At 37.7% G+C, this 16,604-nt stretch overlaps 1 protein-coding gene across 1 annotated transcript; it reads right to left on the bottom strand.

The window, feature by feature from the left end:
* Positions 1 to 916: 916 nt before the first annotated feature.
* Positions 917 to 15,972, bottom strand: LOC117295851 (DNA polymerase iota-like). Its single transcript, XM_033778626.1, has 10 exons — positions 15,818 to 15,972; positions 12,442 to 12,631; positions 11,867 to 12,010; positions 10,662 to 10,826; positions 8,920 to 9,069; positions 7,802 to 8,062; positions 6,638 to 6,816; positions 5,182 to 5,273; positions 4,148 to 4,278; positions 917 to 3,312 (listed from the first exon to the last, which is right to left on the bottom strand). Exons 2-10 carry the CDS (start codon positions 12,542 to 12,544, stop codon positions 1,901 to 1,903), a joined length of 2,637 nt encoding a protein of 878 aa, XP_033634517.1. The 5' UTR covers positions 12,545 to 12,631; positions 15,818 to 15,972; the 3' UTR covers positions 917 to 1,900.
* Between the last annotated feature and the right edge of the window lie 632 nt (positions 15,973 to 16,604).

The raw sequence follows: 16,604 nt of genomic DNA, 5'->3' as shown, positions 1-16,604 counted from the left end.
TAATAAACCCTTCTAGTGCCAAATGCAAGCAGCCTGGGTGTTTTCAAATCTGATCTACATAGATGGAGGTCAGAACCATTAAATACATTGAAAATGTGTCCATGGTTTCCATGGAAACTATTATTTTAAAGTAAAACAAGTATGCAGGTTTTAACATTTAAGATCAAAAATTTAAAATGCCATTTTTTTGTGATCACACATGCCACAATCTTAACTTTTGTATTGCTTTTTATTTAAAGTTGTCATAAATGTTTACCGGTAATAAATTTAATGGAATATTTATTTCTTAAAAATATTTTTGTTTTGTATAAATGAGCTGAAAGTGAATATTTTACAAGATGAGGAATTTGTATGACGCAATTAAAAAATACCTACCATGTCTTTGAGTTGCATAATAAATTTGTTTGAAACTAATTACCTAAAAACTAACTAACCCAAAATTGTCTATTCCTTTTAATCTCAGCAACTGTTTGAAAAAATTCAGCCGATTGGGCCCATTGTTTTGACTAACATTAATAATGCACCAAACGTTTCAGTGTGTAGCATCATGGAGGTACACCATACTCAAGTTCTTGTGTCTCTGATAAGGTTTGAGCCCTGCCCAGGCCCAATTTTGTAGAGCGTCTCAAAGCAGAAAATACTACCTTTATTTTTTTGGCTTGGCAAAAAATAAGCAGGAAACAACAGGAAAAATAAGCCGCCGCACAGTGTACAGGGCCCAATTTCATAGAGCTGCTTAAGCACAAAATGCTGCTTCAGCACAAAATTTTGCTTAAGCAAAAAAATCCTTGCTTTGTAAAATCAGATTCCCGGCCAAGACTCAACTCAATTGTTATGCTAAGTAAACAACGGCTAAATACCAGTCACAAGCAATGTATATGGCATGAAATTTTGGCCAGTAACATGTGTAAAACAAGCGAGCTATTTTCGTGCTTAAGCAATTTTTTTGCTTAAGCAGCTCTATGAAATTGGCCCCTGGTGTACACATGAGGCCCAATTTCTTGGAGCTTCTATATAAAAGTAGCTAAGCACACTAAAACTATGCTTAGCAGATTAAGGTTACCAACTAAAATACAATTTCACATGCACCATTTGTGACTGGTATCCTGCTTACTTTTGTTTAGCAGGAAATTGTTAAATATGTGTAACACTTTCTGCTAAAGTAGCTCTCAGAAATTGGGTCCCAGTCTTGACCCACACTTGACCAGTATTGCTTCGTCATTTGGATTAGAAGTAAAGCCATACGTTCTGTGCAATGTATAAAGCACATAAAATAATGTATGCCTTTGGCCTTGAGTTCCTTTACAATAAAAATACCTATAAATAGTTACTATTCTTTATCAATATTGCTGCATTGTGCATTTTATACATAAAAACATCGATCATCTCTATACATACATTGTCCTACACTTTTAAGATCTTCATCTAACAAATCACATCATATTTGATTGCTCTTTGATCACACTTGACAATGTTAGGTACCCTCGTGTTCACACAAACCATTAATCTTTCTTGCAATGTCACATCCCAAGTTTTTGCCAATCAAGAATGTTGCCCAAGATTTTTTTTTTAAATTGAGTGTTAGAAAAAGCGCAAACAATTATGAGATGCATTTCGTTAATTGAAAGTTTGCAGAAATTTTGAATTCGGTCACAACATCTGTATGTAATGAAATATTTTGCCACCATTCGGCAGCAAGTGCTAACCAGTGCAGTTTGTTTTATCAACAATAGAAATGTCTATGCCTCTTTTTAATCTAGCAGCACCGTGTAATAGCATCAGGATAAAACCAGTTTTCTTAATGTGCCACAAAAAAACGGCCACGCACCACCTTTGAGCTCATGAACTTGGGGTTCAATAATACACCGAACCAATACCAGAATACTTAAACATTGTCGTTTTATTTCGGACAGAAGAAATCTTTTATACATTTATTCTTCATCCCATTGGTCCCACCCTTTTCTGATGGTGTTTTAGAATTTCTTGGTCTTTTTCCACTCATCGTCTTTTGAGAAGTAGGAGAAATACTTGCCAGGGTTCGTTTCTTTTGCTTCTGTTGCTCCAAAACATCCTTTTGAATATCTGGAGGAAGTTCTTCAAATACTGAACGATCTATATTAGGGAACTCCATAAGCCTCATCTCTGAAGATGACGCAACTGTTTCACAGTCTGTGCTGGATTTTGACGGCGAAGTGTTGCTTTTCTGCCAATCATTCAATATCTCCTCTTGTATGTTGGCAGGAAGTTCTGAAAACACTGATGGGTCTATGTGGGGTGGAACTGCATGATGGGTTGCGTTATCAACTTCTCCTTTATCAACAAATTCTTCATCATCCTCCTGTGTTATTTCAAAGTGTCCATGAGAATTATTATCGTTCGATATTCGCAGTGAGGGCGTACTTTGCTGACAAAGTCCATTTTCAAGAAAAAGTGATGAGACCCTCACCACCTCCTCTTCCTTCTGAGAATCCATCTTGTTTTTGAAATGTTCCAACACAGATGTCTTGGAGTCGGTCAGTTCCGGTTGGATGTTGTAGGATTTCAGTGCAAAGAATGAGGTCCCTTTCTTGGGAGAAACAGATTTGCTGGCATCCATACATTTGTTTTCTGCCTTAGATGAAAATGAAGGACTTGACTTCTCATTCATTGATTTGATATCCGATTCATTTTTATGGTAAGTTTGGTTTCCATTGGTGTTCTTCTTCACAGCGGTTGTGTTTGACACACAAGACATTGTTGACCGAGAAGAGGGATGTGTTAATTTAGCTTCATTATTCGATTTCATGTAGGTACATGCTGTCACAGTGGCGCTCCCATTCGGAGAACCCAGTTCATCCTGCGATACATCATTGGAGAGGAGTTTAGCGTGGACTTTGAACATGTCCTGACATTCTTGCGTGGTTTCCAATCGATTAGAATCACCAGCTCCTGCGGAGCTCGTGCAACCGTCTTTGATGATTGATGGGTCTCTCTTTACTGACCTTGATGTGAAGAATTTACTGATGTTAGACATACTCGTCTTGATTGTTGGAGTTTGACATTCTTGCGTGGTTTCCAATCGATTAGAATCACCATCACCTGTAATGTTCGTGCAACCATCTTTGATGATGGATTCATTAACTAAGCCTCTCTTTTCCGATCTTGGTGTGAAGAATTTACTGATGTCAGATACACTTGTCTTGGTTGTTGGGGTCTGGAATTTGGCAAAGCCCACACTGATCAAAGTGAGATGGAAAGGTTGGGATACATCAACCATCTTGTAAAAAAGACTTGAGCAAAGGTCAAGCAATTTGTCAAGAACAGTTGCCTCATCTGTAGACAGAAAGAAAAGGGAATAAAATCGACTAAAAAAACCACAGGAAAGATTCCAGTTGTCACCTAGAAACACAAAGGAGCTAAAAACCCAAAAGTTCAACAACCTGACAACTTGTCTTTTTGCAACAAGGCACAGAGTCTAATTACAGGAACACAACTTTCTGAGTACTGAGTATCCACAGTTTTCTAAAGGGGTGACTGCTCTATATTCCGAAACCTCTATGTTCAGACAACCATATGTTCTGAAAAACCCCTGATGGTTTACACGCTAGAGAGTTAGGGTTACGGTAAGGGTTGGGGTTGGGATTAGGGTTAGGAAAAACGAGAGTGTGTTACCATTCTGAGTATGGAGTATACAGTGCTTAAAGGGTCTGGGTACTTTTTGTAGGACACAAAACACATTGTGCACAGATTGACATTAAACTCACAAAGTTTAAAGAGAATGATGGTAGAAAGCTTCCCTTAAAATATAACTTGCTGACATGCTGTAGTTTTCTAGACATAAATAAAAATAGTTCCACAATAAATTCATCTCAGTAAGACGAAACTTATTTTAGCATGTAAAACTGATTTTCGTGACATTGTTTTACTTGTTTCTCAAAAACGGTAAGCTTTCTACTATCATTACCTTCAACGGTTTCAATTTAATGTCAAACAGTGGACATTGCGTTTTGTGTTACAAAAAGCACCCAAATCCTTTAAAATACATGTATCAGTGTAAGGGTAATATCCCCAATGCAGAACTAAAATCTAGTAAACATAACTTTCATAAGATCTTATCCCAAAGGATGCTCCACACAAGACCAAGTGTTATGTCTTAAGAACTACTTACCTGATTGCAATGAGTGTAGCATACCATCAGGTACAGGACACTGTCTGCTCTCGCGGCTCCATTTATGTGTCTTAGAGTATTTCCTTACAGCGAGTCTTAGTGTATGGGGCTGCCTACCATCCTTCAACAACCTACCAGAAATAAAACATTTTTATAAAGAATTAAAGATTTAAACTGAATTTTGCTTAGCGATATACAGCTTTGTGGAATGGTTGTCCCTAGTAACCACTTTCATTGAGCTAAAAATCATACAAAAACTTAGAAAAGTCTGCTCAGCTTAGCAAACAAAGATTGCACGCGTTATGTTTGTAATGCTTATTAGTGACTAAAATTGTTCAGCAGTTTCCTCCATGAAGAAATTAAGAAATTCTTTTTAAAAAGAATTGCATCTGAATATTCTCAAAAAGAAATTGTTTAGTTTCCAATGCTATAGTGCTAACTTATAACAAAGAACAGTTGATTGAATGTTGTTCTCATTTTAAGGGATGCAGAACATTTGGTATTCAGGACAATGTATAATAATAATAATAATAATCAAAACATTTATATAGCGTTCTTACAGATAAAAAGTTCCCCCAACGCTTTACAACAATACATTTTACAACAATTAAAAACTTACAACACAAATGAATGAAAATTAAATAAACTGCCTAGTAAGCAAAATAAGTCTGGAATCGGTGAGGTTTAAGCGATGTTTTGTATTCAGTAAGTGAAATAGCATGACATATTTGACAATTTGATAAAGAAAATTATTCCAAAGGTTTGGAGCAGCTATATAAAAGATTTGGCTTATGAAAACTATCTGGTTCGTGCTTGTGTGTGAATCCTTGGAAAGTCATTCCAAGTCGATCAATTCAAATTTTTTTACACAGGAAGTATACATACTTTTGTACAAAAAAATAACATCCTTGAGCATGCCAAAGTTTGTTTGACATAAAACTCTCTTTATTTGTCATTCAGTCTAATTAAAGCATAATGTCATACAAAATGGAGAGAAAAGACTTGTTATTTTGAGATCTACTTCTCATTATTACCTTTGGGAAAGGCTCTTTAGTAATGTGGAGATCTTGAGTTGAGCTTCTTGTAGAGTACTGCACTTCCTGAAAGAATCTTCATCACTTATTGACTGAAATAACACAAATTCAATATATTATTCAGGGGTGCATGAAAAAGGTAGGCTGGCTTAATCCTCATCCTAGAACTATGAGGTTTGTTCCGCTGTCGCCTCAACGGACGATAGCGGAACAAACCTCATGGTTATATAGTAGTAGCCCAATCCTAGCCCCAACTCCCTCCTACCAAAAATCAGTTTGATGTTGATTGCTACTAATATTAAAACAGTAACGAAATGACCTGAAACATACTGACTTTGATTTTACAAAATACGCCATCCCTCTCCATTCCTTAAAGTACTGGATCCTGTGACACTTCTTATAATGAAACAGCAGCAACTTGATATTAAGTAGCCTCTCTAACTTAAAGGGAAGGTACACGTTTGGTTATTAATCAAAACAAATATTAACTTAAAAACTGACTTGGTAACGAGCATTGGAGAGCTGTTGGTAGTATAAAACATTGTGGGAAACGACTCCCTCAGAAGTAATGCAGTTTTTGAGAAAGAGGTAATTTCTCACTAAAATAATAAAAGACTTCTATTCCTATCTGAAATCAAATATATCCAACAAGGGTGTTTTTTCTTTCATCTTTCTCGCAACTTCGAGGACCAATTGAGCCAAAATGTTCACAGGCTTGTTACTTTATGGTTATGATGGGATACACCAAGTGAAAACACTGGTCTTTGACAATTACCAAACGTGTACCTCCCCTTTAAAGGCAGTTGACACAATTGGTTATTACTCAAAATAATTGTTAGCATAACAACTTACTTGGTAACTAGCAATAAGCCATTTTGAGGTATGGTGAACACATTCATATGACACTATTGGGTTTGGGTAAATTGGTCTCTAATCACCCAAACCAAACAGTGCACTTCTAAAGTGTCCGCTATACCTCAAAAAGGCTAATGGAGAGCTGTTGATAGTAAAAAACATTGTGAGAAATAACACCCAGGTTATTTCTCATGCAAGCTATCTGAACTTGAGAAAGACTCGAGCCTGATCGAAGCCGTGCAACACAAGGGTGTTTTCTCTTTTATTATTTTCTTGCAACTTTGATGACCAATTGTGCCCAAATGTTCACAGATTTATATTTTATGAATTAGTTGGGACACATCAAGTGAGAATACTTGTCTTTGACAATTACCCAGTGCCTTTAAAGGGGCACACATCAAAACTTGTTCAGTTGTTATGTTATGTTTTAAAACTCTTGAGTTTAAGTGGAAACTGTCACCTCACTGAATCTCTCGCGAGATTTTGAAATAAATTGTTCCATATTACCAGGATAGTGCTTGCCTGCCAGAAACGTCCTGGAATGTACGAGTACATGGTCACTGATCTCTGATCTGTCTTTACATAAACAACAATGATATACCTGAGGGGGACCAGACTGTACCACTGGTGACTCATCAATTCCTTGGCACAATTTCAACATTATGGAGGCAGTCTGGTAACCAAACTCGTCCTTTAGCAAAGAGAATGGAGCTTCAATAAGCTCAGTCAATGTCGTTATCCCCAACAAGGCTAGCTTCTTACCAGATGAATAACCAATGCCTAGAATAAAGAAATATATCCGTGAGATTTAAATATAAGCAACACAATTGTCAAATACCAAGGAAAAAAAAAGTTTTCTAATCCGAAAGTTTACTTTTATACAAATTTAATAAATGCACCATTGTTTTTACAAATCTGCTAGGAAATTTCCAGTACATTTTTCTTAAAGAAAATAACCTCCAAGTTTGTTTTCATATGTTGTTGTTTAGTACAAAAAAGGTCATACTTCAGTTGTGTTAAGAGCTTTTGTTTCTAGGATGCATGAAAATACAAAAACAGTTCCCTGCAATAAGATCATATCTAGCTCCAGTAGTGTTGTGCAAACTCCAATTTGTTAAAAAGACATTACTATAGGGTGTCGTGGCCGAGTGGTTAAGAGCATCGAATTCAAGCTCTGGTGGTTGAGTCGTCAGAGTGTGGGTTCAATTTCCGATCATGGCACTTGTGTCCTTGAGCAAGATGCTTTACTATAATTGCTTCTCTTCACTCATGTCTAGTATAAATGAGTACCTGCAGTGTTGTTCAAACACCATTTTGTTATAAAGACATTACTATAGGGTGTCGTGGCCGAGTGGTTAAGAGCATTGAATTCAAGTTCTAGTGGTTGAGTCATCAGAGTGTCGGTTCAATTTCCGATCATGGCACTTGTGTTCTTGAGCAAGATGCTTTACTATCATTGCTTCTCTTCACTCATGTGGTATAAATGATTACCTGCAAGGGTAGATGTTGATATAATGATGAAAAGCCACATAGCGACTTGCGCCAGCTCAGGTCTCTACATACTCCCCAGGGAGCTGAGAATGATTAAAGGAATGTTATTGGTCCAATGACCAGGGCACTCATGTAAAGCGCATTGAGACGCTATTATGAAATGCATTTGAACTGGTTGTTATTACTAAGCTTAGTTATTACTGAAACAAAATTGAATCCCATTGCATGTTACACTGGTGTGACAAACTTAGTAGGCCTATCCTTACATATTTACCTGGAACTTGCGTAGCCTTAGTAAGGCGTCCCATAAGATGACTGGTCATAGACGGCCATAGTGTAGTCTGGTCATTTGGCTTGTGAGTTGTCCCAACCAGTTTAGCCAACAGCTTATTATGTGCTACACCAGCACAGCTAGTCAAACCTAGCTGTATGTTTAGAGCTTGCCGCATCTCTTGGGCAATGTGAGAGCCTATGAGAAGTCTATGATGACATCCACAGGTGCAGTCATGGGGTCTGGTAAAGGCTGAGTCAGATTCTAAGAAGAATATATACAGAGAGAAATCTATGGTTCTACAGATCAGCTGAAAAGGAAGAAATTTTGTTTTTTTCAAAAAGTTTCTTGCGTGTGGAACATAGAATGGAAAAAGGTTGATTTAGGCTTATGATTGACTAAAGCCCACTTTGTGCATAATCAATCAATCAATAAAAAGAAATTTAAAAAGCGCCAAAATCAAAAGTTTGCTCCAAGGCGCTGATGTATGGGCTCAAACAGAGGAAACGTTGTTGACGATACACCTCCTGAAACAGGTGAGCTTTCAGGAGTGTCTTGAATGTATGCAGTGAGGTGGTATCTCTGATGTATTGTGGAAGTTTTTTCCAGATTCTGGGTTCGTATACAGAAAATGATCTATCGGCAAAAGAGACACAATGAGTTCTATCAAAGGCTCAACAGGAGGCTGATGATTGAAGTCGTCACTGTTTGGAACTTATTTTGAGCATGTCCTCATATGTTAACAAGCCTGATTTGAGACGAACTTTCGCTATCATAAAACCAAATCTTCTTCAAACATTCTATTTATAGAAAACTCTTGAAAAATAAATATATCTACACCAACTTGTTATGAATACAATTTCAATTTTATATCACACCAAATAATTATTTTGATACAAAATAAAACTTGGGACAAGGATGTTTATTTTAAGTAGTCCGATTTGCCAATCACATCCAAATTTGTTACATAAGTTTATCTGGTGAAATCTGGCTTTTCCATTTCACTCAACTTCACCTCATGAAATGGAATAGTCCAGATATCACCTCATGATTACATTCTGTGAACAATGCACTCATATGTATCCAATATTTGTTTAGTAAATTGACATTGATTCTCATACCAGATGATTGTTCTCCATATTGATGACCAATAACTTCAGCTTCCTCAATACCTCCTTGCATTAAGCGTTTTTCAACGAGGCCAGTAACATCAACAAAATTCTCATCAAATCCAAGTCTTTCAACCAAGGGACTGAACTGATGAAGAATTCCTAAAAAGAAGAAATCATTTCACATCACATTTAGATTTTGCATAATACCTAGTTTGAAGTGATATCAAAGTTTCATCAGTGCAATTCGGATTTTCCATGATGGTTAAATCTTGTTATGTTATTATCTGGGGCTTTAAAACATGTGTTTCAAAATGTTTGCAATAAACCAGCTCCCCAAGATGATTATGGAAAAACCTTAATGTGAACTACATCACTCATAACTGACAGAATATCAGTGCGTAACCAAATACCGGCGTAAGAGCCATAGAACCAAGCTGATATCTTGTTGTTCTTTCAAAAAGGTATTACATGATTTAAAAACCTACTGCTGGCTAGGTTGAAATGGGTAACTATTACATATTGAGTGCATGCAAACTGTTAAAAATGAATACTTTGTTTCCTTTAAATCGTCAAAAAAGGAATAATCACATAAACCCACGTACTAGCCTATATCAGAAAGACTTACATGGTTTACTGTAATTATTGTACTTTGCTCATTCAGAAAGACTTACATGGTTTACTGTAATTATTGTACTTTGCTTCATTCAGAAAGACTTACATGGTTTACTGTAATTATTGTACTTTGCTTCATTCAGAAAGACTTACATAGTTTACTGTAATTATTGTACTTTGCTTCATTCAGAAAGACTTACATGGTTTACTGTAATTATTGTACTTTGCTTCATTCAGAAAGACTTACATGGTTTACTGTAATTATTGTACTTTGCTTCATTCAGAAAGACTTACATGGTTTACTGTAATTATTGTACTTTGCTTCATTCAGAAAGACTTACATGGTTTACTGTAATTATTGTACTTTGCTTCATTCAGAAAGACTTACATGGTTTACTGTAATTATTGTACTTTGCTTCATTCAGAAAGACTTACATGGTTTACTGTAATTATTGTACTTTGCTTCATTCAGAAAGACTTACATGGTTTACTGTAATTATTGTACTTTGCTTCATTCAGAAAGACTTACATGGTTTACTGTAATTATTGTACTTTGCTTCATTCAGAAAGACTTACATGGTTTACTGTAATTATTGTACTTTGCTTCATTCAGAAAGACTTACATGGTTTACTGTAATTATTGTACTTTGCTTCATTCAGAAAGACTTACATGGTTTACTGTAATTATTGTACTTTGCTTCATTCAGAAAGACTTACATGGTTTACTGTAATTATTGTACTTTGCTTCATTCAGAAAGACTTACATGGTTTACTGTAATTATTGTACTTTGCTTCATTCAGAAAGACTTACATGGTTTACTGTAATTATTGTACTTTGCTTCATTCAGAAAGACTTACATGGTTTACTGTAATTATTATACTTTGCTTCATTCAGAAAGACTTACATGGTTTACTGTAATTATTGTACTTTGCTTCATTCAGAAAGACTTACATGGTTTACTGTAATTATTGTACTTTGCTTCATTCAGAAAGACTTACATGGTTTACTGTAATTATTGTACTTTGCTTCATTCAGAAAGACTTACATGGTTTACTGTAATTATTGTACTTTGCTTCATTCAGAAAGACTTACATGGTTTACTGTAATTATTGTACTTTGCTTCATTCTGTAAGCGTACCTGTAATTTTGTATGACATCTCTCTGTAATGCGTAAGGTCTTCACCACTAACGATCACCAAATCTGGACATCTTTTCAATGCCTCCGTTATTCTCATTAGTTTAGTCACACCGTGAGACCTGGCCACGTAGTTACAAGTCACTAACAGATACTTCTGCTGAATACCTGATAAACAACAAAACAGGCTTAACCTCTGGGTTTGCAAATAGGGACAAGTGTCAAAATTCTGTACAGTAATATTTAACCAAAGGCACTGGATGGACACCTTTGGTAATTGTCAAAGACCAGCATTCTCACTTGGTACATGTATATCTCAGCATGCATCAAATATCAAACTTGTGAAAATTTGGCCTCAATTGGTCATCAAAATGCAAGAGAATAAGGAAAGAAAAAACATCCTTGTTGGACAACTGTGTGTGCTTTCAGATGCATAATTTGAGTGAGAAATAACCTCTCTCTCAAAAACTACGTTACTTTAGTGGGAGCCAATTCTCGTCACCAGGTCACCAAGTAAGTTTTTATGCTTACAATTGTTTTGAAAAATTACCACCAGTGTCAAGTGCCTTCAACCATATTAACCAAACATAACACAATGTAAGGTTTGACAGCCAATATAGCTTCCCGAGGGGTGGAAGTTGCCAAGCTTTAGTTCCTGATGCGAAGCTGGAATGGTTGAGGTAAAGACGTGGGTGGTCGGGTTGGCGTATAGTAGTATCTTATCTTTCCTCGCCTTCCACCTCTAGGACCCGGTTCAAATCATGCCAGGGGCTGGTGTTTTCAGCCCCTACCAGACTGAGTGGGTTTTTCCCTGAAGAAATTCTCTGGTTTTTCTGGGGGTTTCACCCATTATCCAAAACTGGATTTTCCTTCCTTGTCTTCTCTCCATTTAGTTCTATGCTAGTTCAGTGATTAAGTACGCTTTTCTAGGAGTCCTTTGCTCATGAGAATTTTTTTTTACCATAACAAGCCTTTTTGAGATATGGCGGACACAATGCTACAACACTATAACGTTTGGGTAAATTTGTCTGTACATACAACCAAACCAAACAGTACACTCCTACCACGTCCATCATACCTTAAAAAGGCTTATTCAACAACCAAAGACTTAGCTTCTGAATAAAAGGTTTCCTACTGAAAACAAAATGTCCAAGGAAATGCACAACAAATTTGACTTATTTCGAGATGAAAGAGCTCATCAGACTTACCAAGTGGTTTAGATCTAAGCGATGGATTTCTGACCATTTCAACCTGTGCGTAGTAGCAATCAAGATCAATATGGACAATAGTTCGACTGTGATTGTCTTGATTCAACTGACCCACATTCACTCTTTGCTGATCATTGGACAACCCTGCATTTAAATGAAAGAAAAGTTTTCATGAATTGAATTTGTTTATATAGGCATTTATTACCTGAAATAAATCAAAATGATTGCAAGGGTCAAAAACTAGTAAAAAGGGTTTATCTTTCGGTACTTTTTGTTGAGTGGTTTTGTGAATAATCCGTAATTGTGGAACACACAATCTGAGAAATTTCTGCAGAAAAGGTTTCACAGATTGAAATGTTGTTAAAATCTCTAAGACAACATTATTTTGAACGGAATTCATTGTTTCTCACTTTGCTATTTAATGATCATTGGCTGCAGTACTTCTTACCTGGTAAGTGGCCACTCATTTTTTTAAGTAATTACCAAAGGTACTAGGAAACAAAATTCTGATATTTCTATGGGTAACACATTTTGAATTTAAAACAAGTGAAGGTGCTAATCACAGTTGACAGTACCTTTTGAATGGATTGCCTTTTTGGGAGTAACAGCAGTACATGCCACATTCTCCACCGGGTTTGCCCAATCTTCCTCATCTTCATGGAGAAAATCTTCAGCCATTCTAGAATAATGTGTAGCTTCAACTACAACAAAAATGTTCTCTCCTTTCTTCTTCCTTGGTGGTTTTAAAAGACTTTTCACTGCTGCCTGTAAAAATAAAGCATAATATTGTTTACAAATTTTGACTGCTTCGAGGCCGAGGGAAAATGGAATGGTCCAGGAATCACCGAGGGAGTCGTATAAATCATCAATAAAAATGACAATTTTAAACCCTACCCTCTTCAAATTTGCTCAAATTTGGTTTAAGCCTGGGGTAGTTGTGGCTCAACAAGCTCATATTTCAAATTTCAGCTCTATCCGACAAACGATTTTGTGCTAGGGCATGCTCTTTCTCATTGATTTCGGTCAAAATGCGCCCGACTGCCAATATTCAAACGACCATAAATCGGTAACCATTGGGTCAAATTGTTTGAAATTGGTGTCGGATAATCTTCCGGTCGTCGCCACCAATTTATCCGCCAATTTATCAAAACCACTGAATTTTTTTCTTACCTTAAAAGAAGGGTTAACGCATATATACATCCAGAAAAAAAAGAGAGAAAAAAAACGTAACAGTTTGTAAACAAAGGTCAAAATTGGGCCGTTTTCGACTCCCAGTGACATCGAACTCCGCCATGTTTATGTTGTTTGTGTGTGTGAGTGTTGTTGTTCAACGCTCCAATCAGTCGGTCAGCGTCCATGCGCAATGGAAAAAATCGCTAGGACTGATTCATTTCCGAAATGGGTATACTGAAATTATTTTGGGAAGGGAGGAGGGGAGGGAGGGAGGACGGAGGGAAATTCGAACAAACCACAAAATAACCACGTGCGTTTATGAAGGTAATGTTATGTTATAAGAATAGGCTGTTATGGTTTCAATACAATGACCGTCATTGCATAATAAGCAGGTTGAACTAGTCTACGGGCCTGTACGGCGGGGGTATATCTTATTTTAGCCACCCAGCAAAAATAAGGGGAAATGAAGTCCAACATCCATGTAATGTATAATAATCCCTTTAAATTGCAGTTGGATGATATGGACATTTTGCCTTATTTGAACTTGGGGTCACCAGTTGCTTTTGAGTATGTTTTAGGTAAGGGATCATGTTGCATTATTAATCGAATATTTGTAAGGGACAATTTTCTTGGAAGTTATTTAAATTAATAAACGGTAATGTGTTGGTTGGTTAACTATGATTCTATCTTTGGATTTATTTGTCAGGCGTTTCTGCGGAGCAGTGCCTTAAAGTAGGGTAGTCGTGAGAGTTGTCGGGGACGGGCCAATTCAAAAACGTTTCGGTGGTTTATACAACAGCAAGATGTCACTGAGGATTTGGTCGAAGTGGTCGACCAGGGCATTCTGACGGCGCCACATGTATTCGGCCAACCGGAAACCGAAGCCGTCGGTAGAGCTGGTAGCGTGGGTGCTCGGCAGACTCCTCTTGATCTGCCACCACTGGCACTCAATATTTTGAGTATGAGCGCCAGTGGTAGGCTCAACGAAATTTAAGGAGTGATTTACCGTGAGATGAGTAAAATTTTCCTGACTGAGGCAATCATATGCTTTCCAACAGTCCGATATGATTGTGGATCCAGCGGCCACATATTCCTTAATTAAAGGAATAAGGGTCGCTGAATCCCGCTTTGGCACCTCAATCAGGAAAATTTCCTTTGTCTCACGGCAAATGCCGCCTAACACCCACTTACCCTCAACCAAACGACCTCGGTTGTATTTCCGGCGACCGAATTTTGACTCGTCGATTTCGACCGTCATGCCCGGCCCACCAATCCCCTTGCTGCACCGTTCCTCGACGGCACGAAGACAAACCTCGCGGCAAAAAGTGAACCAGTCCACAACAGTTTTACTACTGGTTTGTTCACCTTCGTGGACTGATGTTTCTCTAATTGCCGCAGAGGTTGTCGCTCGTGTCGCCCAGTAGTAGGTGAGCTTGAGGATTTTTTTCAGTGACATCTTGCTGTCGCTAAACCAGCTGCCATGACGGATGCTGCAATTGCGAGACCGCTTCCGGCACCCCCGATGTGTGCACCGCCACGAGAACCCGTCGGCATGGTCCGTCTTCACGGACCATGTCAACGGGTGGCGGCAGTACCGGCAATCGGGGGCGTCGGCAATTAGTCCACGTTCTTTGCAGAACGCAATTGCAGCATCCGGCGTGGCAACAGTCTCAAACAATCTCTCAGCATTCCAAAAGGTATTCATGTTTCAACTTAGAAAGCATGACAAGATGACTTCAAGACTTCAAGAGCTTCCTTATATAGCCCAACAGAACAATTGGGAGACTTTCTAAATAATTACTCTTGGTGATTACGTGCGTCCTCGGTGGAACTCCCCTCGGGACTCATACTAGTGGAACAATCCAAAATAACCTTTCACGTGACTGATGCGTGAAGGAGTTCGTCATTCAGGACGGTATGAATATTCAACTTATGCAAAGCACTGGACAATCACAGCTTATTTTAATATTCATTTAAATTACATATTCATTATGACCTTTATTGACCCAGGTAATGGCAAACACATCTAGGACAGACAACTAAATTTGGTATCAACGCCTCGTAGCCCGGTGGGTTAGGCTATGGACTATTGAATGTATAGTAACTTGTTAACTCTGCTTTACAGGTTCGACTCCCGGTACTGCATTACATTATTTCAATGATTACTAACTATCCATTTCTTCCAGCATAGACACCAGATAGAGATACATGGAGACTGGATGAGAGAGAAGGCAGGATCGAGGAGAGAAGGGAGAAACGGGACCTGTAGACAAATCACGGGGTGTTTTTTTACATAAATTTTATAGGTTTTTAGTTTTTTTTTTTTTTTTTTTTTTTTTTTTTTTTTAACCGATCCCCTATAAAAACCACTTTTTCATCCTAGCCCAATCGATTGAAAACCTCCTCAGGTGCACAAAAACAAAAACAAAAAAAAACAAAAAAAAGTGCCGGAAGTTGGTGGCGACGACGTAAAATTTTTCCTTGGCTTTTTTAGTGACACTGACAGTGACAGGCCCCCCTTAATTTCCATAAATTAAAAGTTAGGCCTACCCAAACCTGAACTTTTAGTTTACTTAGTTAGTGCATGAATGATTAGTTAGGGGGCCTGTCACTAATAAAATTGTGTGGACTGAGACTAGACCCAGTGACTGGGCGCTAGATTCCTTTTTTCGAAATTTTGACATTCTGGGTCTAGACTGAGACCACTGACTGAGACTTGAGAGTGAGACTGTATTATTATGCGGATCTGTTCTTTAATTTAATGTATGGTTGAGTTACCTGAAACACCGGTTGGTTTGTTGGGACGGGAACTGCAGCAGCTTCACTTCGTTGACAAGTGTCACTGACGACACTGACACTGACACTGACATGACATTGACACTGACACCGTGACAGCAATCTGCATGCAACCGAAAAAAAGTGACACCCTCGGCATCAGACCAGGCTGAAGTGAGCACCGTGTTTGGGCCCAACACTAAATCGGGCCCAGCACCGAAATTATCCTCAGCACCGAATTAAAAAAAATCCGCAAACGACCGTCATTACACGTCGACACCACCAGGGATGCTTTATCAGCATACCTAACTTTAACGGAATTTGTGTCACCTTTAAATTGTGAAATTTCAAGATTTTCTTTCATGGATATGTTGATTACATCCCTGACCACATCTCCTGGGCGGAAAAATAATCTCAGATTACTAATTAGCTCAGCCCAACTAATTAAAGATTGTCTCAAATTAGCTTGTGTATAAATAATGTACTAACTGCGGCAAACATACCTAACTTTGACGAAATTTGTGTCACTTTTAATTTATGAAATTTTAATATTTTCTTTCATAGATGTGTTTGTTAAATCCCTGACCACATCTCCCAGGCGGAAAAATAATCTCAGATAACTAATGAGCTCAGCCCAACTAATTAAAGATTGTCTCAATTTGGCGCGTGTATAGCCTAATAATGTACAAAGTGCGGGTAAACATACCTAACTTTGACGAAATTTGTGTCACCTTTATATTATGAAATTTTAATTTGTTCTTTCATAGATATGTTTGTTACATCCCTGACC

The sequence above is a fragment of the Asterias rubens genome, chromosome 10, assembly GCF_902459465.1.
Source record: "Asterias rubens chromosome 10, eAstRub1.3, whole genome shotgun sequence".
In the NCBI taxonomy this organism is placed as follows: domain Eukaryota; kingdom Metazoa; phylum Echinodermata; class Asteroidea; order Forcipulatida; family Asteriidae; genus Asterias; species Asterias rubens.
This window is presented reverse-complemented; position numbering and strand designations above follow the sequence as displayed.